General features: G+C 41.7%; 1 protein-coding gene across 3 annotated transcripts in view; it reads right to left on the bottom strand.

The window, feature by feature from the left end:
- ZSWIM5 (zinc finger SWIM-type containing 5) overlaps window positions 1–21155 on the bottom strand; it is a 118459-nt gene that overhangs the window by 48611 nt on the left and 48693 nt on the right. The window contains exon 1 of one of the 3 annotated variants that reach the window (XM_081195558.1): window positions 20761–20809. The exons of the other annotated variants lie outside the window; for them this stretch is intronic. Within the exon in view, the coding sequence (XP_081051684.1) occupies window positions 20761–20794 (34 nt within the window). The 5' untranslated portion in view covers window positions 20795–20809. Of the gene's footprint in view, window positions 1–20760; window positions 20810–21155 lie in introns of those variants that run through there. 3 annotated transcript variants of the gene reach the window in all.

Raw genomic sequence — 21155 nt, 5'->3', positions numbered from 1 at the left:
CCCCTGAGTGCACAGTATGTGCACTGCTCCAGGTGCCAGAGCAGCTAGCTCCGCCTCTGGCTGCAGCCTTGACCTGGGAAAATGGACAATGCTGTATTAAAGAGAAACGAATCCGTTTCTTCTGTTTTGCCAATAGATGTGGTCATCTTTTGTTAACTGTCAGAATGAACATTCTGATTAAAGTGCAGCTTGTTTTATTAAATTTGTTTTTAAAAATACATCCACAATTGATTAACTAACATTTTCAACTCTAAAATGATAGTTAGTATGGAGGTTCCCCCCCCCATACAATACACATTGTACTATCAAGTTGCCTTATAAAATACAAATAAGCTGAATGCTGAAACACAGTTCCTGACAGCCTGACTCATAAAATCAGCACACACCAAACTCTTACTAGAACCCTTTTGCGTCTCTCAAACTCCAAGCTTAATGGGAAACGAGGGATTTCAGATGTGCATCCAGTAGTCAAGATCTTCCAGTTACATAAATAATACCCGCTGACACTGCAGTCCAACACATGGTATGCAAATACACCAAAGTAATTAAACGGTTTATTTTGTTTCAGCTATTGCAGGGAGCCAAGAACATTTCGGATCTCCTTGAGTTGTTCCAAAGATCTGCGGAGGTACCGCCTAGCATCAGCATCCCTGCCTGAATAAAAATTGAGTTATGTCTGCTTAATCCTGTTAATCAGTCATAGTCTCCTTGTACCCATTGTCTGTCTCCTGGTTTGCGTTCTTCCCCGCCAACCCCCCCCCCCTGCAAAAAAAACACTTCAGTGCATGGAAACGTCCTTTGCTGTCTGCATTCCCAATCTCAGTGATGACCTGCTTTTCCGTGAGACAGCCTCCCTACCAAGTCTGTAAGTTTTCCAGGCCTTTTGTTCTCTTTGGGCACATCCAGACTCCAGGCAGCAGAACAGGCTTATTGATTGCCTCTAGCCAGAACAGCTTCTTGGTGACAGCTTGGTTAGTAAGGCGTAAAATGAGGGGGTTTGTCCTGATATGCATATGGCTAGACATGTAAATGGAAAACTAGTATTAAAAACCACTATTAAGTAAATATGCTGCTGTTTAAAAAATCCTACAGCTGTCCTTGTGAAAATCGCAATAGTCCAGCCCGTGAATGCCTCACTCCCCCTTTCAAGAAACTACGAAGGAGGCATTTTATAGGTTATTGTTACCACTCAAAACAAGATGGAAAGCACAGAGAAAATGTTGCTCAGCCCTATGTGCAGCTGGATTCTGCAATATAAAATATATATTCACACATAGAGCAAGTCTGAAATCTGCCATTACCCCTAACAATGGGTGGCCAAGAGGTACTTCATGGGGAAGGAATAATGTGCCCATTATGGTTGAATAAACGCTGTGGTCTAAACCACTGAGCCTCTTGGGCTTGCTGATCAAAAGGTCGGTGGTTCGAATCTGCGCAACGGGGTGAGCTCCCGTTCCTCTATCTCAGCTTCTGCCAACCTAGCAGTTCGAAAGCATACCAGTGCAAGTAGATAAATAGGTACCACTGTGGTGGGAAGGTAAGCGGTATTTCCGTGTGCTCTGGCTTCCATCACAATGTCCCATTGCACCAGAAGCAGTTTAGTCATGCTGGCCACATGGCCCAGAAAGCAGTCTATGGGCAAACACCAGCTCCCTCATCCTGAAGCAAGATGACCGCCGCATCCCATTGGCTGCTTCTAAACTTAACATGTGATGTAGGCAACTATTTGATACAGTTGCCACTAGGTAAGTACACATATCTCTTACTACCTTTCACTTCCAACTAGTTCTTAAGGACACGGTAACATTTGCTTCATTTTGTGGAACAGGCCTCTTTTTAAATAAGAGTTCCACCTTTCAGCTTCTCTGGCAGCCAGTGCTAGTTATTTTGTGGAGAACTGGATCGCAGGACCAAAAGCAGCAGTGGCTTGTTTGTTTGTTTAAAATGTTTATATCTTATCTTTCCAGTAACAAATCCCAAGGCAGCTTTAAAAAGAACAATAATGGCAAACAGCAATACAAAAAAGAGAACAGACAAATTTTGTTAACAGGCAACATAAATACAACAATTCTGCAAAATAATTCAAACATCAAGGCTTCCTACAGAGCAGCCACATTTTTTAAATTATTTATTCAAAACATTTTTAGGTTGCCTTTAAAGACAAAAACTCATCTGAAGCCAGCCTGAAGAAAATCTAAAACCATAAAACCACAAATGCAATAATTCACCACAATTTGAAAACAACAGTTTACAAAAAATTCCAAGGAAACCAGCTAAGCTATGGCTAAAACTAACAGGCAGTTTAAAATACAATACAGCATCTATAATCCAAAAAGCCAGAAGCGTTCTTAATCACTATCACCCCTTTTAAAGGCCATTCAGAGCCCCTCTGTAAGACAAAACCTATGGGAGCCATGCCCCTTGGAAGGGAATGCCACACATTAGGTGCCAATGCTAAAAAGACCCTGTGCTTCATATCTGCCCATCTAACTGACTTTATCAGCAGGCTAGCAAGCACAGCCTCTGAGCAAACTCAGATCACACCCATGCTATCCATTTAAAAAATCATTTAACACATTTGGCTCTGTTCAAAGAATTCTGGGCACTGTAGCTTGTTAAGTTTGCTGGGAATTGTAGCAATGGGATGGGTAAGCTACAGTTTGCAGTGAGTAGCCATGTACTTTAAATGTATGGTGTGGATGTGACATTTAACTAGCTCCCTTAAAAATCAAAAGAAAGGTATTTACACTGCAGCAGAAGGCCATCAAGAAACAAGGTGAGCCTCCCTAGGCAAAGGATTTTAAAGGTTTGGCACAGGGAGGAAATGTAATTTCTGAAAGGAGAGTTGTCAGGATAGAAGCTTGCCTTAAAACACACACACACACACACACACCAGGGAATCCTTCATCCTCTCTGATCACATGTATGGACGGAGTCGTCATGATTACAGTGGCACCTCAGGTTACAGACGCTTCAGGTTACAGACTCCGCTAACCCAGAAATAGTACCTCAGGTTAAGAACTTTGCTTCAGGATGAGAACAGAAATCATGCTCCGGCGGCGGCGCAGCAGCAGGAGGCCCCATTAGCTAAAGTGGTGCTTCAGGTTAAGAACAGTTTCAGGTTAAGAACGGACCTCCGGAACGAATTAAATACTTAACCCGAGGTACCACTGTTGTGCTTTTTGTGCGGCTCAAGTGACAACATTCAGTAGTGCCACGTATGCTCCTGGGCTGAATCCTCATGGCATTGTGTCCTGATGAGGTTTAACCAGACCTCCAGCATCTTCTCTTTAGGTACACAAACACCCATTGTCATGGGGAAATCATGTCTGCTCTTGATTTAAATTCACATTTCTCTCTGCTCAGAATGTATTCATACAATACAAAACAGCAATCTGAGACAGCTGAAAGGATGCATGTTCAGGATTAGAAAGAACCCAAGTTGCCTCTTAACACATTTAAATCACTCTTTTGTGCTTACAGTCAGAATGGTGGAAGTGTGCCTTTCTTCCCAATTCAATACACAGTTCTGTGTAGAGTGGCCATTCTGTTGTATGAGTCATGGGGGGAAATTGCTCCAGACTGAAGTAATTCAGACTGCAGCATGATCTGACACACTATGGCTAGTTCTTTTCTTAAAGAAACTGGTCAACTTTCAAGACAGGAGATAGTCATTAATTCTACGTTAACACACAATGAATTAGCAATGTTATACTGTTCAAACCTTATCCAAAAGTAAAAAAGGAAAGATGATGTTGTATGATACACTGGCCTCCCAGTAGGAGGATCCTTTCTGGTCAGCAAGTATTAGAAATCACCCCAGAATTGGCCCTACACCACAGAGAACTCAACCCACCTATTTTCAGCAGCCAGAAACATCATAACCAGACACTGGAGGGACCTGTCTGGGGTAAGCATGGACCAATGGTACCAAATAGTATGAGAAACAGCCTTACTAGAAAAATTAACCAATAAACTGAAACTGACACGGGGACAAATAGAAGAAGACGCCTTCACCCTGGTATGGCTCCCCTTTATCACATACACAGCCCAACAAGGCAATGACAAAAATCCACCAACAGTATACAAATCGATATGGCTAACCTGATCCAAAACACCCACCCACCCCACTCACACATGAAAACAAAGATCACCACAGCCAATCACAAACAAACAACCACACCCTAGGCCAACCCCAACCTCTCTCACCACCAAAGGAACACGACTGAATAGCAGAGAACCTGCACAAGCGACGCTGACACAAAACCTCACATATATTAAGTAAAATAGAAACATTGCCACCCCACCCCACCCCCACTCACCTTTCCCCTCTCCACATCTTCCCCCCTTTTCTTCCTAATGTCTCAACAAATGAAACTGATCTCTAAAAAATGTTACTTGGGGAAAAAGAGAGAGACATTGCACATACTTTTGTAAACCAAGAAAATCTTTAATAAAAATACATTTAAAAACCACCTTGATTTGTAAAGTTTTATGCAGCAGAATGCACAATTTCATATTATAAATGGAAGATGACTCAACACATCCAAACTATGGAAGTCTATCTGTCACCAGTCTTAAGGCGGAGGCATTTTGCAGGCTGCCTCACTAAAATTCAAACTCCTGATTAAAACTGTGCTAGGAAACATTACTATTCCATACACAACTATGCTGCAGCCACCTTCATTTGTTTTTGGTGCAGTGCAAACATCTATAATGATACCATCATCAGGGTGACTATTGCTATAAGGAGAAAAGATGCAGATGTAGAATGAAGAAAAGTGGTACTGTACTTGTCCTGCATGAAATCCATAATACAAATCCTCAGGGGTGGGGGGTGGGAAGCAACAATCAGAAGGGAAAGGAGGGTTGTAAAGCTAGGAGGGAGATTTTCTATTTTTGGGCTGAAGTGATAATAAAATACCACCAGAAACTGAACTTGCTTTTCAGATATCCAGTGTTACATAAAACAAACATACATGTGTTTCTATGCATTAGAGCACAATCTAATCCACCGAGCAATGCTGCCTGAGGAGGTCAGAATTTGGTAGAGGAGTTCCTCCACTGAGCTCTGCACTTGCCGAAAGCATACAGAGAGTCCTGAGGCATTATGGGGGTGGGGTGGAGTTGGCCAGCTATGGATCTACAGAATCTCAGGTCAGACTGTTTCCCAGAAAAGGGCTGACATGAGCCCTTCTGCTACACCATCCGGGAGCTGGCACAGTAAAAATTACCAACCTTACCAAAACCAGATGAAAACCAAACATGCCTATGACGTAAACATAAAAAATCCCTTTTTATGTCACATAATCAACTACGAAGAGCTAAAACAACCTCCTAAGGACTAAAAGATAAACCAACCACTATCAAAAGTGGAAACTAAGAATATTAATGTCACTCTTTAACATACATCAATTTTGAAATATAATACATTTTAAAAGAGTATTAAACAACATTAGATGTTAAAAGGTATTGGGGAATTTTTGAAAAGTTTGTTGCTGCTGCAAAAATGTTACTAGGTGCTAGGCAAGACTCTCTAGGGAGAGCATTCTGATGCCAGGGGGCCACTGCAGAACAGCTCCTGTGTCTTTGTAGCTGCTTTCCATATTTCAGATTCATAGGGCACTCTAAGAAGGGCCTCTGCTGCTTATCTGAGGGCATAAACAGGAATATATAGAAAGAGATCTTGCTTCCGGTACCGAGGTCTCTAACCTTATAGGGCCTTATAGGTCAAAACCTACACTTCAAATTGGGCCTGGAAATGAATTGAACACCAGTGCAATAAAGAAATGACTGTCATGCTGTGTTGACAATGCCCAGTGCTAGTTAAAGCTCTCACCATTATATTCTGCATGGAGTGAAGATTCTGCACCCTCTTCAAAGCTACACAGAATAAGATGCAGTAAAGCAAATAGGAGGTTACCCAAGCATGGGTCACTGAAGTCAGGTTATCTATATCCAGGTAGGCCAATGCCATGGTAGAATTCAGTCACTATGGAGTTGGGAAAAGGAATCCAGAAAGTAAATTTCAGGAAGGTGCTGGAAAAAAACATGAAGCATGGAATGTGATGTGGAACAAGGCACCTAAAAGGACAATGTTAGTAAGATTTCAAGAAGCAACATTCACATTTCTGCATAGAAGGTATTTAGCACTATTAAAACTCCATAGAATAAACCCTATGATCTCTGATGAATGCTGGAAAGGTTGTGCAGAAAGAAGAAATTCCTTTTATTTGTGGTGGGAATGAAGATATTTAAAGGAATTTAGGGTTTTTTAATTTTCCCTCTACGATCTCAATTATTACATGCTAAATAGATTTGGGATACTGTAAGTTCATGTTCTGCTTTTTGTATCTATTGTAAGTGACATCTTTGAGAATATGCTCTGCCTATATAGATGTTATTATTGTTTTCTTTCTTGTCAATTGTTAAAAATAACTAAGCATTTTTTTAAAAAAATGATTCTGGAAAAGAAAGATCAAAATACTTTACCAGAAGTAACCTATGCCATTGCTTTCTAGGTATCTGCAGTGCATACACATACTCAAACCACAGTAAATGCAAAGTTCTAAAATTACATTTACTCCCTTTCTCATTCTAGCTATGCTGACCATGCACATCACATTTTCCAGCAGTTTTTCCAGAGGCATAAATCCGTGCAATGTCTATGAACATCTTTCCTGCCCCGTGGAATTACAGGGACAACTCGATATTTACTTTGCACTGTTGAGCAAAGGGTTTAAATTGTGTTGGAAAAGCCATCTGTTTGGATTAATAACTGCTTTGTTTCTGAAGCAACTCTAGCCCTGAAGTAATGGATTTGTTTCAGGCTTAAACACAGAGCCATTTTCCTTGCCATTTCATGGTTGAGTTTGCACATGCCTGCAGAAGCGTCAAGAGCTGGACAAAACAAGTCTGGTTTACAGTTCCAGAAATACAATTTCCAACAGCTCAAGGAGAAAAGCTGAAGCCTACTTTCTAAATAAAGTCTAATGCTCTGAACAAATTTCTAACCCTGAGAGAGACTGACATATTGCAGGCAAATTCAACAAGATTTAGAATTCCAAGTAAGGTGTGATCCAAAAATCCATGACAAACATGATAGAAAGGGACTGCAAGTTCACCTTGTCAAATGCTTTTTAAGGGGTGTGCTGGAACCACAGGGAGGAGGTATAAGAGAGAGAAAGAGAGAAAGACTGCATGAGTGCACAGTGGACCTAGCATATGCTCTCTATATATGCTATATATAAGAAGCCAGATCTCTAGTAGATGCTGACAACCCAGGGCACAAAGCTAAAGAGATGGACCAACAGGAAGCTGATGGAGGCCAGCAGGACTGGGTAGAAGGGACCTCTGACCAATCCAAAGTCCCCAATGTGGCACAAAGTGGGGTTGGTTTGCTCTGCCAATTAATAGCTACATTTCAATTGTACACTGTTTTTAATTCTGTTTTGTAAACTTCTGTACCCTGCCTTATGCACAAAGCATTATAACAATGTCTGAATGAATGAATGGTCAGTTATTTTTCATCACTATATTATTGTAGTCCTAGCAAAAGATTCCAATAATGGAGATTCCACAGTGCCCACCCTTAAAAGCTATTCATTCATTTTCTATGATGGCACAGTTCAAAAAGCATATTACCCAAAAAGCAAAGCCCATTAACTGATTTCACATTTCCATGAACCCATTAAAAATACTGGCTACCTAATACATATATGTGATGATATCCAGAATTAGTCATACTCGGAGTAGACCCATTGAAATTAGTGGGCTTAATCTAATGATTTCAATGGGTCTGTTTCATGTATGACTAACGTTGGATATCACCCATAGTGTTCAGGACCCTAGTTTTGGAGAGGGGAAAACTACCGTAATACTTTGTTATTAAATAGCCCCCTTGCAGAATTAGATTTGAGGATTTTAGAGTGTATTTACAGCAACATATCACTCATAAATAAGGTCCAATGTGTGATCCATTCTAATGCACATATATTATTCCTTGTTTGCTCTTGGAAAAACCTCAAAAGCTTAAATTGAGAGTCTCCAGTATTTAGCTGTGCCTTTTCTCCGTAATAGTGAAGGCCTGTTGTTATAGCCACGACTCCACTTGTCCAACATATTTGCTGTAAGTAACAGAGCTACCATGCTAAAGTCACACTATACAGTTCTGATATAATGGAAATTTGTTCCGTTTGGTGAGCATTTTACTGTTGCTGTTCAACTTGCATTGCATTCTTTCTTTAAAGGAACATTTGTAGCCTGCTTAATCAGAAAGTTGTCTAAGCAATGTACATAATAAAACTGTCAATGAAACACAGATAAAATAATTGAATCCTGTGCTGTTGCACAGTATTTTTACCCGCACTTGGCTGCTGGATGTGCAATGCAAATATTGTAGAAGCTTCTCTGTATTGTGGGCTGGCAAGCAGAAAAGGGGAAGGCAAAATTCCAGCTAATTAAATTGCTCATTTGGAGTCATGGTTTAAAGGCAGGAACAGGATGTTGGACATTTGGCAGGTTTTGTCTTACATTCTCTAAGCTACTCATATTTTTGAACTCTTTATCTGAGAGGTTGAACTGGTCAGTCAAGAGCTTTGCGCCTTTGCCTAATACAGATGTCAAGTTCAAACTCATGAGGATCTACGTTCCCATTTGAACTACCCAGCAACATCCTCCCCCCCTTCACCCACAAGTGCCTGCCACGTGCCTCATACAAAGAACCCTCTGGATTGCCTCAGCGGAGGCTGCCCTGCAGGAATGCTGGCTTGCATTCCAGAGGCACTTTTCAACTATCCCCATGGCTTCAGCAAGGAGAGGCATTTCGGAAGGAGAGCCAGACCAAGGCATTCAGCCAAATCCCAGAATTACAGCACATAATTTAGGGGGAACGGGGTAGCTGGCTTTGCAACCTGAGCATTCAAGAGCAAAGAAATTACTGTCTTTATGCCACTAGAGAGATCACCCTTTGAGGAGAATGTAACCTCTTAATACCTCTCCATTAGATGTTCTGGCTTTGTTCTGCATACCAAGTTGGAATGCTGCAGCAAACAAAACAGCACTTGTGGAAGCCAAGCAACCTAAATTCCTGCAATGCAGGCCACCTTTATAAACAGAATAACAAGATAGCTTGCACTAGAATCCATGAGAACAACAAAGTGCACAACACTGAGTGGGGCAGGTGAGTGGAAGCATTGTTAGTCCTGTTTAAAAAACTGACTAATTTTCACAGTAAGGTTCTGCTGCTTCCAGAGTCTAACCGACCACTGCATGGCTCCTCGCACACCGCTTGATCCATCACAACAGCTCCGATGTAGCAAGATGACAAAAGGTTAAGAAATACACATCCCTTTTAGTCTGTATCAACACTTGCGAGTTTGCCACTACTGCTGTAAGATGAACCATCCCAGACAGGATATACGGTATCTGATGCAATATGAGGTAATATAGTACAGTACTGACACTTCTCTTGACACAGTCACTACACTAGGGAGCAGCTCACTTATCCTCAGTGCTGATTGTATGAGACTGCAACCCCCACCACCACCACAGTATTTTGGTTAAGGCTGCCATACAGCTGGATTTTCCCGGACATTACTGGGATCTCAAAGGCGGAATTGACATCTGGGGGAAATCGGCGTCCTGAAGTATGGCAACCCTTATGTTGGTTAGCTGCACATCATGGAATCAATCAGTGGATTTCAGTTGGTCCAGGCACCATTTGATGTGAGACAACCTGGTGTCAGTGCCACTCTTGGTACCGTGAATGCACCCATGCACAACTAACATAAAGCAGGTCCTTTCTCTTCATGCAAATATGCACTACAGCTATAATAATCCCCAGATTGGTAAACATGTGACTGAATATTGTGTGGCAGTGGGTGGCTGTGGTTAATTAGTCTCTCTCTCTCTCTCTCTCTCTCTCTCTCTCTCTCTCTCACACACACACACACACACACACACACAGGTCTCTTGTGGCATGCAAATACAAGTGACACCAAAATGACTTGGAGAGTGCACCATTTTAAGTGAATCTGGGACCAATTTTGGACGCTGGACCAATCTGCCTCTGATTTATTAAAAGCTTTTGTACTTCTAGCCTATCGGGAGAGGCGGAAAGAATCTCCTTGGTGCAAAGTCACTTCATAAATTTTATTGGAACTAAGCTCTGCAAGTCTGGAAGCTCTCTTGCCATTTCCTTTAAGGTCTTCAGCTCTGTTAAATGTTAACTGTAAAAAATAATCATATACTTCACATGACAAAGACACTAACAATCTGAGTCCAATAATTCACAGGGTAATGAAGGGAGTGGCCTTGTGGATTTTCATACTTCTAAAGCCCCTCCGGCATTAGAACAAAGACACCCATTTCCTCTCTGAAAGTTTCAAAGCCGAGATCTCTAGCTTTCTACAACAGACCACATCAATACATTCTAATGCTGCCTCTCTCATGGCACACAGTTGGCTTCGGAGTAGCACATAAAAACATGCTATAGATGAGATACACAGGATGAGGTCCGCAGGCCTTGGGGAGATCTAACACAAATGAAGCTAAATAGTGCTTAGTGAAAAACATAACATACAGCAAACAAAACTGGCTCTACTTTTTGGCACTCAGGGTGCAACCAGATGTGGCATTGGGAGATCTGTGACCAGATTTCCTATTGCTGTTTTATGTAAGCTTAAAAGCAGCTGCAAGGTCTCCCTGAATCTGGTCAAGACTGTGGTTTTGTGGGAGATGGGGTTCAACTCTTTCCTCTCTGTGATTCTAAATTCATAATCTGTCAATAATGTTGGACCCCGCGGACACAATACCATAGCTGACATACTGTATGTCAGAGGGAGATATTTAGACTACCAATTGTTCAGTGTCCTTGGGATCATTGTCAGTTATTGCAACTCCAGGATGCAGAAAGGACTTCTGCAGGGGAGAGGCTGACCACCCATTCTCATGAAAATTGCCAGAGGTAGATTTAGGGAAATGTGACCGGTTCAGTCACACTGACCGGCAAGCCTCGGGGGCACCACAGGAGATGCCACAACGATGCTTTAGAATGGAGATCAAGAAGCAGGTGAACAGAATTTTGGTTTTGCATAGGGTGCCACCGAAATTTGAGACCCCAAGGCCCACCACTGCACTTGCACATCCTCAACACCTCTTTCAATACTAATGAATTCTCCTAGAGTGGTTTGATAAGTTGGGGATTGGGGGTACTGCATAACAGTGATTCCACTGCTACTAGAGAATAATAGTGGAAAACTCCTGCTTTACACCATGACATTTCTGCTGTGTGGTCCCACAGGGTTCTATTTTGTCCCCAGTGGTCCTCAACACCTATATGAAACTGCTGGGAGGTGTAATCTGGAAATTTTATTATATTGATTCAGTGTATTTATTTTAGTATATTGATATCCCACCTTCCATTCATCATGGAACTCATGACAGTGTACATCTGGTTCCTAAGCAGTCTCCCATTCAGGCACTGACAAGACCCCAACCTGTTTAGCATTTGTAATGTGGCTACATCATATGCCCTCGGGGCTAACTAATAAGCACCATTATTAGTAGCAGAGCAAATAACAGAATGGTATTTGCATAATGCACAGAAACATAAGGAACATGGCGGGGGGGAGTTGTATTCACCTGGTTACATGTGGATCTTTCATAATGGATGGAGCTTCAGTATAAAATTTTATTAAAACTCTCAGTTGCTTCCCCTTCTTTTCAAAGCCAAAGAGAATAATTTGTCAGCAAAATGCAGCCATGTAGTACCATTACATGGCCTCCAACCAACAGCAGTTACTTTAACAAAGACCTACAAATTTCTAATTGATTTTTTTTATTAAACATACCAAATGGGATAGTGGAAGGAAAATGAACCACCACCACCACCACCTACAGAGGAAAACTGTGGGAGAAGATGCTGAAAAGAGCTACGGGCATTGCCAGAATGGAGAATGACTTTGCATTCATTAAGTTACCGTATTTTTCGCTCTATAACACGCAGATTTTTTCTCCTAAAAAGGAAGGGGAAATGTCTGTGCGTGTTATGGAGCGAATGTGTGTCCCTGGAGCCGAAAAATGAGGCAAAAATCAAACCGCGCTTCAGGGAGAAGGGAAGCCTGAAGAGAGCAAGTGGCAGCTTTCCTGCATTCTGCCTCAGGGTCTTACTGCCCGCCCTCTCTGTTTCCTTGCTGTGTTTGCTCAAACGGAACAAAGAGCAGGGGAAGCCCCTCCCCTCCAGGCAAGTAGAGAGGGAAAGCAGAGCGTCCGAACAAAGAGCAGGGAAAGCCCCTCCCCTCCAGGCAAGTAGAGAGGGAAAGCAGAGCGTCCGAACAAAGAGCAGGGAAAGCCCCTCCCCTCCAGGCAAGTAGAGAGGGAAAGCAGAGCGTCCGTCCTTCTATCCTGTCCCTGCTCCGGAGGAACAATGTTTGTGAAGGGAAGAGAGACTACAGGTTCGGCTTAAAATTCTGATTTGACTTCCTGCTTTTTGTTTTTGGGGACACACAGCATTCAAATATGCTTTCTTCCATTTAAAAGGATGAAATCCTTAAACAGTGGCTGGCTTGGGTGGGTGGGTGGGGGGAAACTTTTGCCTTCCTTTCCTCACGTTATAGCCCTCTCCTGCATTCTTAGCCTTCTGTGTTTTTCCTTCCCTCCCCACTTAAAATGTGGTTACAAAGCATGGATCCACATGGATCCTCAGGATCTTTGCATTGGGTCACCCCAAATTCACCATCAGAGCACACAGCATGCCCATGGCTACAGCCTGCCCCCCCAAAAAAATCACGCACCCACTGTTGCCTGGGGCTGCAATGGTGCAAAAACGTGGTTACAAAGCATGGATCCACATGGATCCTCAGGATCTTTGCATTGGGTCAGCCAAAATTCACCATCAGAGCACATAGCATGTCCATGACTACAGCCTGTCCCCCCCAAAAAAAATCACGCACCCACTGTTGCCTGGGGCTGCAATGGTGCAAAAACGTGGTTACAAAGCATGGATCCACAGGGATTCTCAGGATTTTTGCATTGGGTCACCCCAAATTCACCATCAGATCACATGTCTGTGGCCACAGCATGAAGCACAAAAATGATACGTCCACTGTTTCATTCAGAATATTTTTCCCCTTGTTTTCCTCCTCTAAAAACGATGTGCGTGTTATGGTCAGGTGCGTGTTATAGAGCGAAAAATACGGTAACCGCTTAGGAGAGCAAGAAAAGGGGCAATCTTTTATCAGTACCAGGTGAGAAACTCTGTCTCTTTCCAAGACATGTTGTTGGAAGTGTTTGCTGAGGTGAAATGATGAGCCAAGAAACCTATTGCAAAAGATTTATAGGATCTGAAGAGAAACCAGAGTATAATAAAGGAGATTGAATTGAAACCTATTACATAGTGATTCTCTGCATGCTATTGCTCACTATGGCCTGAACACAGGCAGCTCAATATTGAGAAGTTGGGGTTCAACAAATGCCACTGAGAACACAGAGAGTACAATTTTCCCTTCTATATTATGTGCTGACTATCTGTAATAGTGGACTGGTTTCTGCTGTTGCCTTGGTATGGAGTTCAGCACCAATCTTAATTTGTTATATTGTGTTTTGTAGTTTTAATAAAATTGTATATGCATAACTGCCCTGAGGCTATGAGGAAGGGTGATATAGAAATGAATGAATTAATATATGAATGAGGTCCTGCCTACAGAACTAAAATCTAGGTATTGTGCCATGTTCAATAGGATGGCAATCCCAAACAGTACAACAACAAAAAATGTATTTAAAAGAGTCAGGAATAAGGGCTCCAAATCAGAATGCTGAATATGAAAAACTATTTAAGTTGCAACTCACTCTCAACACCAAGGGCAATCTCCGAATCTCCCCATGACTGAGCTCTCCACTGCACAGCTGACTGGAGCCCATCAGCAGGCAAAAGTGAGCATGGCTGAGTCATGCTGCAAAACTGTCCATGGAGGAAAAGATCACTCTGTTCTCCATGGGCAGTTGGTTGCATTTCCATGGAGTGCATTGAAATAAGAAGCATTGGATGTGGGTGGGGGAAGATGCAATAGTAAGGTGTGTTCTCTTACATGTTCCAGGTTTTCTAAATTTACAATCTTGCTTTTAAGCCAATTCTCAGAGCATACACAAACAAAAGTGAAATAATAAACAATAAAACGAATACTCAGAAGTAACATGAAGTACATAGAACAGAAACCACAATCATATAAATTACCTGAGAATATAGAAAACATTTGGCCCGGTGCCTGAATAAGAGTAAGATGGGCAGCAGTAATGCAGCCCTAGTGAGAGCATTCCATGATCAGTGCAGACCCTCCAACTGTCCCTATTTTCCATGGACAGTCCCGGATTTACAAAACCCATCCCAGTTTCTGATTTGATCTCAGAATGTCCCGTTTCCCTTAGGACGTCCCTATTTTCACAAGAGAAATGTTGGAGCATATGGAGTTATCTGACCCCAGAGCCATCTCAAGGCAGCCCTGTATGGGGAAGTTTTTTTAATGTTTAATGTTTTATCGTTTTTATATATGTTGGAAGCCACCCTTCGTCCAAAGATCACAGGGTGGTTTACAGTAAAACAAAACAAAACAAAAAACCCACGGCACATTTTAAAGACCATAGATTGTTTAAACAGCAAAGGCCTGCGTGAAGAAGAATGTTTTTGTCTGACTCCACTCACTTACCATGTTGACATTGCCTTGGTACTTTTTACAATCTGTGATATAGATTATAGTGCAATGACTGGCAAGAAGGAAGGACTGGGTTATAGTGTTGGCATCGCAAAGGTAGATAGAAGTGTAATGGGAAAGCATAGGGGAGGGGATGCAGTGTTAACTACCGCATTCAGAGACTCCACATATACCAATCAGATAAAGAAAGTACACCTAAACAGAAGTAATATAGAGTACACATTTCTTTTCATCTGGGATAACCAGTCTTAAGCATCCATTTTTAAAGGAGTTATCACACTGCCAATGAACCAAATATTATCTTACAAGAAAAAGGAGGCCGACAGAGCAATCCTGTACATTGGGGATAACCAATGTAGTGCCCTCCAGATGTTGTGGGTCACAACTCCCATCATACCTGACCACTGGCTGGGGTTGATGGGAGTTGCAGTCCACAACATCTAGAAGCACCACATTGGCTACCCCTGCTGTACATGCTTACTCAAGTCCCACTGTGTACCTTAGATTTAGTGTATGCAGGATTGCTGCCTAAAATGACAAATCTACACATACCTAAGTAAGCATCAATGAGCATATTGACACTTACTTCTGAGTAAACACAGCAGGGGGTATGCTGTTAAGAGCTGTAGTTGTGGAGCGTTTCAGTAATGCTTCTCCCAGCTAGTGCCGAATCTCTGCAGGTGGGAGTCAAAGCTGTGAAACAATTTTACATCACAGTCTTCTGACAAAACATGGCTAGAAGAAGCAAAAGCACTGAACCACTGGGGACAATTCAAAAGCAAGGTGATATACTTTGTTAAAGGAACCATCTGCTATTGTGGATAAGCAAAGAAGATTCCTGTCATTATCTTGGCAGAGAAGGGTTTGAATGTGATTATCTGCAAAAGGTTCTGAAACCAAAGGTGGTGTTTGACAGGAGTTTCTATGGATCACGAGTGACAATGTGCTGTTGAGGTCATATCCTTCTTGGGGCTTCCTATAGGCCTCTGACTGAACACTGCTGGACCAGATGAGCCTGTGAGCTGATTCAGTATGGCTCTTCTTATATTCTTATGAGGGAATCCATGCTCTGCACGGGTGCTTGCCTTGACTTTTCTTTCAAATTTCCTGGTTCCTATCACCTTGTACCCTTATAGGTTCACCCCATATTATACCCTCTCATGTAAATGTTTTCCTTCACATTTAACAACAACAACAACAAAAATTTTATTTGTACCCCTCCCTCCCCGGCCGGAGCCGGGCTCAGGGCGGCTAACATCATAAAACTAACACAGTATACAAAGAACATAAGAACATAAAAACAGGCAAGCAATTAATTAAAATACATCTTAAAATTAGTTCAGAGCAAATTAAAATCTGGACAGATGGCAGACCACGGGTAAAATTGAGAGTGGTTAATATTCTCCAGGGCCAACTGTTACCACTGGACTTATACTTTCAAAAACTATTCAGAATTCTATTAGAACCAAAAATGTTGCTGTTATGATAAAACACACACACTTTTTTCTACCCAGACTCATGGATGTGGCTGCAGCTCCTGACGCAAATGAAGACTCAGGTGCTTAATGAGGAAGAAGTATCTATCTTCTTCAGACTAAAAAAGAGTTCACATGCTAAAAAGCTTCTGCATGGATTTCACTTTCCAGGCAGAAATTTGTGCAGATCACCATTTGTCTATGCAGAGATTTGCACACATGTAGGCTCGTCATACCTAATTACAGACATGTTGGATTTGCACAATTTCCTACAGAAACTGACTTCTGTTTAAGAATTTTGTGGTATGTGAAGTGGCTCCTGGTCTCATCGAGTGTTCTTCAACACTAAGTGCCTTGCAGATGACTGCATTTTGAATTAAATTCCGTTCCAAAAAGGCAGCACAGTGTGCCACCATAAGAACAAGGTCAATACATGCATCTTTAATAGGTATGCCAAAGGGACTGTTAATAAACAGGCAATTGCTTACATATAAAAGTTGAGACTTGGTTATTAGACACAGGAAAAAGTTGAGTGAGAAATGTGGTGCAGGTGGGTGTCCCCCCACCCCTGCACTCTCGTCCCATCAGGTATGTGTTACTTTGTCCATCCCCCAAACTCTAAAAAACAGAGTCCTTTGTATCTTGTGATGTCCCACCTCCTTTTCATCCATTTCAAAACCTCTGGGGGCGGGGAGGGATTCTGCTGATGAGAGTTAAGACAGAGAAGAGAAAGCCTACAAGGACTTCAAGGCTTAATTTTAACTGTCACTGGGATGAAGCATTATATAGACTGCAGCTCAATAGCAGAATTCTGAATCCATATGTTTTATATACAGCAAGCCACTTCGTAGCTGCATAGAAACATGCTCTGATTTAAATACCTCTCAGAGCAATTTCTATGCACAAACTAAGTGCATTCTGTTCAGTGACTGGTCTTGTGTTCAGCGAGGCATTTTTGGCCAGGGAAAGGTGGATGAGGAACACCAACAGCTATACAACAGCAAAGCTCATTGTCTCTGAAAAGAGCCCAGTGATTAGCTGGACATTCTTTCAACTGCAATGTCATCCTGTGCCTTTTAGAATGGTGTGGTTGCAAACTGACCTAATGGTCACAAATAGTCTCTTCTAACTATGCACAAATAGTTTTCATTTCCATCCTTTTGCTGCAGGAAGACTGATTAATACATGGGCTTTGTGTATTACAAAATCCCATGCATGGTATTAGGCCCAAAACTCAAAAGGCTGAGAATCTGAGCTTGTTTTCCTGCAAGTTTCTAGCCCTTTGTGGTTGTAAAAAAGATAGACCTGAAAGCACCTGGGCAAGGTCTGATGGGATCTCAGCAGTTAAGAGCAGAGGCTGAGCACCATTTCCAATGTTCAGGGTGTAAAGCTCCAATGTCCTCCCCTTTTGTGACGGGCAGAAACAGAATAAATTGTGCAAAATAAGCTAATATATCCACAATGTATAAATCTGTGTATAAATTACAGACTGCAGATTTCAGCTTTTCTTGGTGCAGAGTATAGGATACCTTGGCACAAATATTTTAATTTGTGTCAATAACCACCACTGGTTATCATTAATAAGTAGAAGAGAACTAAATCCCTTTGAGAATAAATAGAAGAGAACTAAATCCCTTTGAGAATTCCTCCCCACAGGAGGCGTTATTGTTACAACAAGGAGGTTAGCACATCATCACAAAGCCCTGTCTAAGGCGCAGGAGCAGATCTACAAACTGGACTTAGGAGTACCTAAGTGTAAGCAATCTGCAGCACACACTCTCAATATACTTTCCTTCCATTAGAATCAATGTTTCCTTCCTTCAGAAGCTTATGGGGTATAATTAAATAATTTAATTTGTACCAGGAAATGAGAGGGTGAGAGATGGAGAATCTTTGTGGCTCACATGAAGACACTCCCGGAGCCCAAAGGACTTCACTGAGGGCAGAGAAGAGACTGGAGGTGCAGCGGTGCTTTGTTTAGGCTGGTCAGTCTCCCCACCTAACAGCTGATGTGCACTGTGGTGCAGCAGCCACTTTTCTTTGCGTCCTCCAGCCTCCGGCTTCAACTTCAGTTGTGGATATTTTTGCCATGGTCTTTTTTATCTGGATTGCAGAGAAAGCTGCAGAGAGGGCATTTAAAGGGTGTTTAGAGGGTGCTCTCCACTTACCCGATTTTCACTTATGTGTGCCAGAATGTAACCCCCATGTAAGTGGGGAATTGCCTGTATATTTGATTCAATTAGTTTCACCTAGAGTCGTGCAAAGAAGATTCCAACCCCCGCTCCCAATTCTCCTTAAATTCCAACCAAAAAGTATGGGGGATCCTGCCTGCATCTCTCCCCTTGCTCTCTGATCTTAGGTTTTACAAAAGTTCATTTTCATGCTTAGGAGCCAGAATTAAAAACCCTTTAAAGAAAACTAATGCTTCAAAAATGCCATACATAGTCAGTGGTGAAGCTATACAAATAAGAGTTTTTCACAAACCACTTACAAAATGTTTCCAGGTGTTGGCCTCTCCCATGATGGCAGCTGACAACTTGGTCGCTGACCACAAGAGGAAAAGGAGAACTTGTGAATTTAAATGTAAGTTACAGATGTCATATAAACTTCCATATGCAATTAGTGCAAAAAAACTTCTAAAAGATTCCAAAAATATTTCTATGCCAGTTAAGACTTTTGCAATATTTTTTATACACATAGATGGCTACAAATCTGCATTACTCAGCAGAGGCACTTTCCAGTTATTGATGTAAGAAATCAGAAGGCAAGGGCCCACAGCACTAATACTTCTAACCTATGATACGCCTACTGATAAATCTTGGCTTCCTCTCATGGCCTCTCCCCTCTGTTGCATCTCCAGGAGAAAATTGGTTGCATATGTAATCTACTGCCTTTCAGTACCACTCTGCCTGCAAACCTAATTTAGTACAGTGGTAAAAACCTTATAATGCAAGCAAGCATCAATTTTTTGGCTTACATAATCTATTGGATCAATGTCTGAAACTAATTGCTCTCATGGAAAAACTGCTAGCCTTGCAAGACAACCCAAGCTACCATCTCACCACCTTTCACTTCCTAGAACCATTAATCACACTCAGATGATTTATAGGTTATTGGGATTTTCTGATTAATTTTTCACATCTCCAGATCTGTCTGCCTCAGGTAGATACAGAGGGCAATATGAAACCACTGAACAAGTATTAGGTGCCTGTTCCAAATCTGAATGTTGTCAAAGTGGGGCAGAGGGAGGAGATACTTATTCTAGTCTTGCTCCATAAAGTTTCTTCCCTATTAGCATTCCAATGGTTTTAATCAGCTCCCAACATTTTATCTATAACACAAGATAACAATGATTTGAGGATGTTTGTTACATCAAATGCCTTGGTACTCAAACAACTTTGAACCCAAATACTGTAAACCCAGAAGTAAGTGTTCCGGTTTGCAAACTTTTTTTGGAAGTTGAACATGCTCCGTTTTGAGTGTCACACTTCCATTTTGAGTGTTACGCTGAGGTCTGTCTGTTTTTGCTATTTATTATGCATTTTTGTTTTTGCTACTCTTTTTTGTTTTGCTTTTGTGACTGTGTGGAACCCAGTTCAGCTACTGATTGATTGATTGATTGATTGATTGATCGATTTTGTGACTGCAGTACACTGTTTACTGCTTTCATTTTATGGATCAATGGTCTCATTAGATAGTAAAATTTATGTTAAATTGCTCTTTTAGGGGTTGTTTTTAAAAGTCTGTAATGGATTAATCCATTCTGCATTACTTTCTGTGGGAAAGTACGCCTTGGTTTTGAAACGCTTTGGTTTTGGAATGGACGTCCAGAATGGATTAAGTTTGAGAACCAAGGTACCACTGTAAGTCTCACCCTCATTAACAAACATTCAAACTGCAAATACCATCAAGCATTATATTTTGCCCTGTTAACATGGATTCAGAAGGAAAGCCAACCCCAAATCACTGACCAGAAACACAGAACAAAATAGGACCAAGTCTTTCTTTCTTCTCTTAAAGCCTAAGATTTTCCAATAGAGACTGTTGGTCAGGTGCTATAACTGAGGTTAACTAGTAAGAAACAGCTAGGCAATGTGATGCCCTCCATATATTGTGGACCACAATTCCCATCATCCCTGACCAGGGTTGGGGCTGATGTGAGTTGTAGTGCAAAACATCTGGGAGGCACCAGGTTGGCTAGCCCTTGTAGTAAGGCACTCATGGTAAGGCACTAATCAGAAAGCTGTACCTCCTGATCATGTACAGCATAATTTGAAGTCACTTATTCCAGGTTAATAATTAATGTTACTTTCAAATAGACCGAAAATTATGAACTACTAATACACAACCAAGTGTGGCCTTAAGAACTCTGTACATCACAGAGACACACACAAGTGGTTCTATCATTAAAGTGTGGGGTACTCTGTTAAAACCACAAAAATTCAATTCAGGATGTGGAGAGTCTACTTGTCCTCTCCCTCTCCACATTCTCCACCTATCAACCTTTCTGTGCCATCCCACACTTGCCCACCCAAATTGAAGCATAACAAGAAAGCAGCAGGCAGCTAGATACTCACTGCTGTCTTCAAGTTTCAGTATTACTTTGAACATGCAGAGGAAGAGGACTGGGGCTGAAAGATTAAGCGACAGAATGGTTGCATGGCGCATCAGTTGTAAGCAAGCTCACTATGTACGTGCCTCAATTCTTTTAACCCAATAGTTTTTGGATCTTAGGAAATTTTATGTGTGTGTGACTCCCCACCCTACCCATATGTTGTATTGTGCTTTCAGCAGCAAAGCCTTGGACACTGATTGGCTATGGTGGTGTGAACATTGCAATTGGTCTGAGAGCAATGTTGTTAAATTTGCATCGAAGACAGCGGCAAGAAAGAAAGGGAAGGAGAGAAACAACATAATATTAGAAGCTGTATGTTCGAAGAGACTTCTAGGAAGTATTGGGAAGAGGCAGAGT

This window comes from Podarcis bocagei, assembly GCF_964188305.1.
Source record: "Podarcis bocagei genome assembly, chromosome: 5".
Classification (NCBI taxonomy): Eukaryota; Metazoa; Chordata; class Lepidosauria; order Squamata; family Lacertidae; genus Podarcis; species Podarcis bocagei.
The sequence above is the reverse complement of the archived record's forward strand: the minus strand, read 5'-3'. Positions and strand labels throughout refer to the sequence as shown.